We start from the raw sequence: 8,139 nt of genomic DNA on the forward strand, positions 1-8,139 counted from the left end.
AAGGCGAGAGGCCCAGACTTCCCTCTCCCCAGCCACTTGGGCCAGCTCCTCTGGGGGAATCCCAAGGCGTTCCCTGGCCAGGTGAGAGACGTAGTCCCTCCACCGTGTCCTGGGTCTACCTTTAGGTCTCCTCCCGGTTGGACGTGCCCGGAAAACCTCACCAGGGAGGCATCCAGGAGCTCTCTCTTCACCACGACAGACCGGTACAACGCCCGCATCACTGCAGATGCAGCACCAATCCGCCTATCAATCTCATGCTCCAGTTCCCTCACTCGTGAACAAGACCCCGAGATACTTAAACTGCTCCACTTGGGGCAGGACTTCATCCCTGACCCGAAGAAGGCATTCTACCCTTTTTCGAATCAAGACCATGGTCTCAGATTTAGAGGAGCTGATTCTCATCCCAGCTGCTTCACACTCGGCTGCGAACCACTCCAGCGAAAGCTGAAGATCACGTTCTGATGAAGCCAACAGGACCACATCATCTGCAAAAAGCAGAGACCTGATCCTCAGGCCACCAAAACGGATGCCCTCCACACCTTGGCTGCACCTACAAATCCTGTCCATAAAGGTTATGAACAGAATCAGAAACCACATTGTTTCTCCTGAATCTGAGGTTCAGCAATCCGACGGACCCTCCTCTCCAGAACCCCTGAATAGACCTTACCAGGAAGGCTCAGGAGTGTGATCCCCCTGCAGCTGGAACACACCCTGCGGTCCCCCTTTTTAAATAAGGGAACCACCACCCCGGTCTGCCAGTCCAGTGGGACTGCCCCCGATGTCCACGCGATATTGCAGAGCCGCGTCAGCCAACACAGCCCCACCACATCCAGAGCCTTAAGGAACTCCGGGCGGATCTCATCCACCCCTGGAGCCTTGCCACAGAGGAGCTTTTTAACCACCTCAGTGGCCTCAGCACCAGAGATTTGAGAGGCCTCCACAGAAATAATAATGAGCTGGGAACTTGTTCTTCCACACATTCCGGAGACATGTGAGCCTCATCTGGTGAAGGCAGTCTTCCCGCATCACTAAAATCTACCCGTAAAATGTGTTACCATCACGAACGTTTGGTGAAAATCACACAAATCCAAGCCTTTTGAAAAAAACCATATATGGGAGGAGAGAAACAAACATACCATTAATGACATCAGTGAGCAGCCTGAAGTTACCCAAGGGAGGATGTTCATGCACATTACAAGTTATCTCCAGAAGTTCGAGTCTCGTCTAATTCTTCATTTGAATGTAAACACCCTCGACTCTCTGTCTTAACTCAGCTTTTCCACTCGCTGACCTTTACCCGACTGCTAACGGGGCCAGGCCACCGGTAAATCTGCTCCGTACAAGGAGCTGATTCAGACAACCGGAGTTCACCGCCGACTTTATCCAGCCTTTGCTGTCAGATTCAGGACAAAATCTAAAAATGCAACGTTCCCACCCGCAGTGCTTTCATGTTTACATTCAGTGTTTAAGTTGGGTTGTCTGATTTCTAATCTTCAACCACAAATACACATTTTGTCAGTAAAAAGTTACATTCAAAGTGATTAATCTGAAAGTGAAAGAAGACTTGGTGAGTTAACAAAAATTTGAAAACTTGTTTTTATTGCTGCTTGCCAATGGTGCGTTCCTCGACCACACAAAAATCTGATTTTTGAGCTTTCGATAGGCCAGTCATTTTAAATGCTGGCTTTTCCCTGCATTTAAGAACACAACTCGTCACAAGACAGGCTTCTTTTAAAAATAGCTTCTTCTATTCTAGTTTTGGAATAAATATGCAAACTTGAAGGTTGAGCACTTGTTTCTCCTGTAAAAAATAAAACTTACTGTGTGTATTTAAATATTAATTTAGCATTTTTACATTTATTTTGTGGCATATTTACATACATCTACTTTAAAAGTAGAATTTATGACGTTTTGCATTAAAGCCCACATACCTCCTTTTACCAGTGGTTCCTGGGCCCCCTATCCATCATGATTTAGTCGTTTTCCAGCTCCAACACACACGGCTCAGTGGTTGATTTGCCTGTTCAGCTGGTTGAGCTCTCAGATAAAAATCAGGCACGCTGGAACACAGAACACTCAAACAGGCTTGATAGGGGCACTGGAGGACCTGGGTTACCTTACACTAATAAAAAAACAAGAATAAAATCGTATATGGAACTGCTTCGGTTTGTGTTTACCACTTCTGTTTCCCATTCAGTTGGACTTTCAGAGCACTGATGATGCTGCAGAGCTGAGTGCGGTCTCGATACGCCACCAGGCCGCCGTGATTAGCCCAGCGCTCTGCTCCTATGTGCTCATCGCTGGGCTGGTGATAAGTCAGTTCTGTATTTTTACTCTCTGTTCCACAATCAGCCTGAAGACACTTATTCAGGTTTACCACCCCCCCTCCGAAGGTCCGGAGCAAGACGTGTGGAGCGCAAGAATCCCACTTAAAGGTGCTTCCCTCTGACAGGACGTAAGCATCAGCCAGGCCCAGGATGACGCACAGCATCTTGTACCCAGCTCCAGAGGCGTACATCAGCTTCTCAGAGCCGCACAGGGAGCACAGAGCCTTCTTCACCTCCTTCTTCTCACTGGAGCTCAGCACTACAGACGGGCACCACTCGGCCCCGGCTTTGGGCTTCGGCAACGAACAGACATTATGGCCGTAGCAGGTCACACCCCAGTACAGCTTCCCTCTCCACCTGGGAAAGTAGAAAAGTCTCAGAGTCTGAGTCATTCAGGCCATATTTTCTTGTTTTGTGGAAATATTTCTAACAAATCTTTCACAATTTATGAAAATATTGCAAATCGTATAAGAGTTAGAACTATGACAGTTTAAGAAATTAGAAAACAGGTAGACTTCTTTGTGTTTTTAATTGTAGAAAAAATGCACAAAAGTCAGATTTTGAGTATTTTTGGACAAAATCAGGAGGATGTTCTAAGCCTCCTAACAAGATTTGATTTAAAAACTATCTTGGTTGAGATTGTTTCTTTAACAGGGTTTCCCTGTCTGAACTCACCTTCTGCTTTGTGGATCTTTATGATAAAAGGGCTGGTTGATGATACCCATGACGGGCTCGCCCGTACTCCGGAAGTAAACACCAATCAGAACCAGCGCGCAGTGCAAACCCGAAGGAGACAAGCACCCCTCCTCCAGCACCTCCTCACGGCCCTCTATGTACTGACTGGTGGCATCTTGGTCAACAAAAAGAAACAACGTTGTTCGGCTTTTATCAGGTGTTATTTTAAAGGAGATTCCAGAGAAACACCTCTACCTATAGGGTCGATCCAGATGCCAAGCTCAGATGGCTCGACGGGAATAAACACGTGTTCCGTGTCAGCTTTGATGGCCTCTGGGTCTTGGTGGATGGCTTGAGCCAGCAGGGACGCGGCCTTGTGGTCTTTATCCAACACCTTGGCCAACAGGTCAGCAGTATCCTTCTCCTTGTGACACACCGTGACCGTCACAGTCTCCCCTGGTTACACAGCAAACACGGACAACCTCGCATGTTTAAATAGCACGAGGAGCGGCTTGTTTCAATATTTGAACAGTGACACACTGAAGTGTTGGCGTGTCATATGCCAATCCGTATGTTAGAGCCCTACAGGTGGAAGTAATTACCAAGTCCATTTACAAACGTGTTCGACTCCTCTCCACGAATGAAGCTGCCCATTTCTGGAAACTGCACCAAAACCAAACAAAACCAAAATTAAACCCAACTCTGTTTCACCTAGGGTGACCAAATGTCTTGCTTTTTCTTTACTCTTCGCACGTTCTGCAAAACGAGACTCTGTCCCGCATTATTGACAGTCCCATTTCAAATTTAAATCTTGCATGAAGCTGCCCGTTGCTTTCAAACTAGGAGGTGGGACTTTAATGCAGGTCCGGAGCGCATTTCCCAGCAATTAGACAGGCTCATGCTAAAACCCTAACACTGACAAGGTTCTGGGGTTGGATTGTTTCCAATACACGCCAGCGGTCTGTCTATGGTATCAAAAAAGCTGATGGATTAAAATAATTTCAGCTAAAAGTATTCAGAGCTACTGTAGAAGGTCCAAAGAGCCAGAATGAAGCTGTGAAACCCTAACTGAAATAGTAAATATTTGCTGTTTGCTTGTTCAAGATAAATTCAAATAAACCCTATAGTACATGACATTTATGAAGATATTATTTTATTTACCTAAAAGACAACAGCATTTTTTTTTTTACTTGATCTCGTTGCTCTGGAATTTCACGCTGTTCCACATGGAGTAATCTCTCTCCCATTTAGCGAGTTGATCTGGTCACCCTAGCTTGACCGTGCTTGGATCATGCTTTTAACTTCTCTCACCTCAGCTACCACATCATGCCGGATCATCTCCTGGATCACCACATCGGCCAGTGTCTTGAAGTCCTGCACAAACTTCTTGTTTTTGTCATCTCCGGTCTTCTCCTGGACCAGGAGCTGGAAGAGATGAGCCTCCTGCCTGCAGACCCGAGCCACATTTGCAGCTTTCTCTGACAGCTTGAGCAGCAGCCTCAGCAGATCAGCCATGTCTGGACAGAAGAGAGGCCGTGAGGGTGGTGGAAACTCTTCTGTGGACGAGAAGGAAGAACAAAGACAGATTTGCACAGGCAGCGCTAATTTTAGCCTCAAAATGAAAACAGGGCATATCTGAGTGATAGGAGGGAGGGATGTGGCTTCAGAGCTTTGCATCGGAAACACACACACACACACACACACACACACACACACACACACACACACACACACACACACACACACACACACACGAGTGATTATTTAATACTTTTTGTTCCAGAGTCGTTTTAAAACATAGCCTAGCCTATATAGTATTTGAAAAGGAAACATAAACCTAACTTCCATGAAAGTTAAATACTTAATCTTATTTTTTGTTAATTTTGACCGGATAATGACAAAGTCCCTCCACTCGTCTGCATAGCAAGTTAACGGTTAGCTTAGCATTTACCAGACAACATTTAAAACAGAAAATTAAACGTAAGAAGACCAAAACTACCACGAACGACCCCAAAACCCCTCACCAGTTTCTGGCGTATACCCTTCCTCTCGGTGGCTGCTGTCCTGTCAGATAGCTACCGCAGACAGACTCCTCTGGGCGACTGTGAGCAAAGACGGTGTGGAGTTTCGCTGCGTTTATAATATGAGGTCTTCCTGCGCTGGTTTATTTCCGCTAATTTTCCTACAGCGGTATTAGCAGACGCCCTTCTCACGTCTGGGCTGTGAAACACAAGGCGTAGACAAACACACAGCAGAGAGCAGCACGAGCACGGAGAGATGGTGAAGAAGGTACAGACAACGGGAAACGCGTGGTGCGTTCAAGGTACACTTTGGAAACTATAACTGTAGAGTTTAAACGTGTCCTTAATATAATATAATATAATATAATATAATATAATATAATATAATATAATATAATATAATTTAATATAATATAATATAATATAATATAATATAATATAATATAATATAATATAATATGAGTGAATGAATGAATGAATGAACTAATGTTTATTTATATGGCGCTTTACACAACCCAGAGGGAGATCAAACTGCTTTACATTAAATATGGGAAAAAACAACAAAACAAAAAAATTAAAAACCACAGCAAACAAGCAAATTATCTGAGCCAGTTTAAAACTATTTAAAACAAATTTAAAAGTAATACAAATTAAATCAATGTAAATATTTTTTTAAAAACCACTATAAAATAGTAAAAAGAATAAGCACAGTTTACATCACTTCATGAGTTTCAAAAGCCATGTGAAATATAATAAATATATATACATAATTTGGGAAAAGTGTCAGATTTTCACTAACTGTTCATACATGTTGAGTACTTCTTGTTTAAGTTTAAAATGTCTACACCCACTAGTGACCGGATAGAGAAAGTTGTTTGATCTGTTCTACATCTCAGGGATGGTGGTGATAGTGATTTTATATTGTGTGTTCTTTTCTTTTTATAACAGCTTTTTAAAAATCTATTTAACACAGCTGTTCATTCTGCAATTATAACTAAAGGAATGATAACTTATTCACCAGTTTTTACTAAATAACTATTATAGAGGCACCACATGCCGAGTGGCAGGGCAGGCAATTGCTTGGGGGGCCCATGCCTCAAGGGCATCAGGTGATTAACAAGCTTCTGAAAAGCTTGATGAGCTGCTGCTCCATCGTGCTGCACATGTGATTCAACCACTGAATCAAGTAGGGTTGTCACGGTAACCGGTATAGCGGTAAACCCCGGTAAAAAGGTTGACAATAAAAATAACCGTCCAGTTTTTAAAAAACTAAATTATCTCGGTGGGTTTACCGTGGCCGCGGTTTCGGCGCGGTGACCCTTACCAGCCACCGTCGCTTCAGCTGAAGTTCCCGCGGCGCGCACACGCACTTTTAGTTTGCAACGGCACCAAAACTTTGAAGCTGAAATAATGGCCGAAGGAGGAGACGGCAGCGCCCAGGACATCCATCAGCCCTCAAAGAAGACTAAATCGGAAGTATGGGCATATTTTGGATTTCTGAAAAATGCTGAGGGACAGTTAATAGAAGACTGCTATCCCGTTTGCAGAACGTGCAGGAAACAAGTGTCTGCAAAAGGCAGCAACACTTCGAATCTAATGGCACATCTGCGTGACGATCACCCACGTCTCTACAGCCAGTGCAAGGTAAGTTAACATTAGCATTTTAGCTTAAATGCATGACGTGAGGACTTTTGGTTGAGGGAGAATGCAACGAGTCACTATATACTGCAGCTGCAGCGTCCTCTGCCAGCATTTAAACCGTGTCACGGACACCCTGTTGCTGGATGAAGCATCTTATTTGTTGATGATGAAGAGAAATATACAATTAGTTCCTTGTCATTGATTTGTTTACTTATTCAATGCCATTTATACTTGAACATTTGGATTTGATTACATAGTGTAGTAGTTATTTTAGTAATTTGTTTAAAGTGGCTATTTATTTTCAATACATATTTTTTAAGGTTGACTTGTACAGCGCTCAAGTCAAGTGTGGACTGGAGTTTTAGATTTTCATTTTGATAATGAAGAAAACAAGTATATGAGAAAACAAGTGGTGTTTCTTTGATTTGTTTACATATTGTTTATGTTTTGAATGTTTGGATTTGTATAATTTAAACCTGCACTGACTACTGTAACATGTTCCAGAAAAAGAAGCTATTTGTTCCTTTACTTGTGAAAAGTTGCACTTTTGCTAAGGCTTTGTGTTATTTTAGGTTTAATAAACACTGTTAAACCTTTTCAAAACTATTTCAGTTTGTGTAGAACAGGACTATCAATGCTTTCTGAACATATGCAACACCGTTTAAAAAATACCGCGATAATACCGAAAACCGTGATAATTTTGGTCACAATAACCATGAGGTTAAATTTTCATACCGTGACAACCCTAGAATCAAGTGCAACATCTTTTCAAGTTACTTTTTTCCCCAGAACTTTACTAAACAAAGGTAAGTTGCTTGTTATTGTGTAAGGAAGATGCTTTTTACTGACGCACAACGTGCTAATCTAGGTGCTGTGGCAGAAAACAGAGAAACCAGCAAAGACATAAGGCAGAAACCATCCAAGGTTTGGAATCTTAAGTTGAACTACAGGCAGATTCGGTAATGTTAGCCGGTAGCAGGCACACGATCTAGTGTGTTCCGAAAAAACATGATGATCATGAAATTAAGCACATCTAAACTCTACAAGCGTAAGAAAAGTGCCCGTCATCCTGTTAATTAGCTGTCTACAGCGCTATATGGAGCAGAACCGCTGCAGTCCGATTGCTGCTTCGAGTCTGCTCTGCTCAACATTGCTGCAGGATTATGGCAGGCTATTGTAGCATGTAATTCAGTAATTCAGAAACATCCATCTTTAAACATATTTTGAATTGGGTCATAGCTAACCCGTACATGATAGATATGGCACCATTACATTTTTAGCAGTAGAAATTAGCATTTCCGGTAGCTTACTACTGAACATGTTTATGAAATACACTGATCATAGTTGAATTATGGTTATATTTACCTATCGAGATGTTTTCTAATCATGTTCTGTTGTTAAAGTAAAGGAAGGAGAGAAAAAATGTTTCCATAGCAGGTTTTTAATTTTTCCATTTAATTAATCGATTAATCAAG

The 8,139-nt window shown here is 42.6% G+C and overlaps 1 protein-coding gene across 2 annotated transcripts; it reads right to left on the reverse strand.

The window, feature by feature from the left end:
• Positions 1-1,962: 1,962 nt before the first annotated feature.
• inpp1 (inositol polyphosphate-1-phosphatase) lies at positions 1,963-5,216 on the reverse strand. Of its 2 annotated transcripts, none has more exons than XM_015959603.3 (6): positions 5,027-5,216; positions 4,314-4,558; positions 3,605-3,665; positions 3,258-3,458; positions 3,003-3,177; positions 1,963-2,684 (listed from the first exon to the last, which is right to left on the reverse strand). In XM_015959603.3, exons 2-6 carry the CDS (start codon positions 4,515-4,517, stop codon positions 2,174-2,176), a joined length of 1,152 nt encoding a protein of 383 aa, XP_015815089.1. In that variant the 5' UTR covers positions 4,518-4,558; positions 5,027-5,216; the 3' UTR covers positions 1,963-2,173. The 2 variants fall into 2 exon arrangements, with proteins under 2 accessions (XP_015815089.1, XP_015815091.1); XM_015959605.3 differs by having other exon boundaries at positions 4,314-4,519; positions 5,027-5,161.
• Between the last annotated feature and the right edge of the window lie 2,923 nt (positions 5,217-8,139).

This window comes from Nothobranchius furzeri, chromosome 3, assembly GCF_043380555.1.
Source record: "Nothobranchius furzeri strain GRZ-AD chromosome 3, NfurGRZ-RIMD1, whole genome shotgun sequence".
Lineage (NCBI taxonomy): Eukaryota > Metazoa > Chordata > Actinopteri > Cyprinodontiformes > Nothobranchiidae > Nothobranchius > Nothobranchius furzeri.

What these genes read in the sequence shown, in the direction of transcription:
- inpp1 (XM_015959603.3), bottom strand. Translation starts at nt 4,517, where the DNA reads ATGGCTGATCTGCTGAGGCTGCTGCTCAAGCTGTCAGAGAAAGCTGCA. An exon ending in GGCATGATGTGGTAGCTGAG is followed by an intron (nt 3,666 to 4,313) that starts GTGAGAGAAGTT and finishes GTTTTGGTGCAG; the next exon opens with TTTCCAGAAATGGGCAGCTT. An exon ending in CATCTGGATCGACCCTATAG is followed by an intron (nt 3,178 to 3,257) that starts GTAGAGGTGTTT and finishes TTGTTGACCAAG; the next exon opens with ATGCCACCAGTCAGTACATA.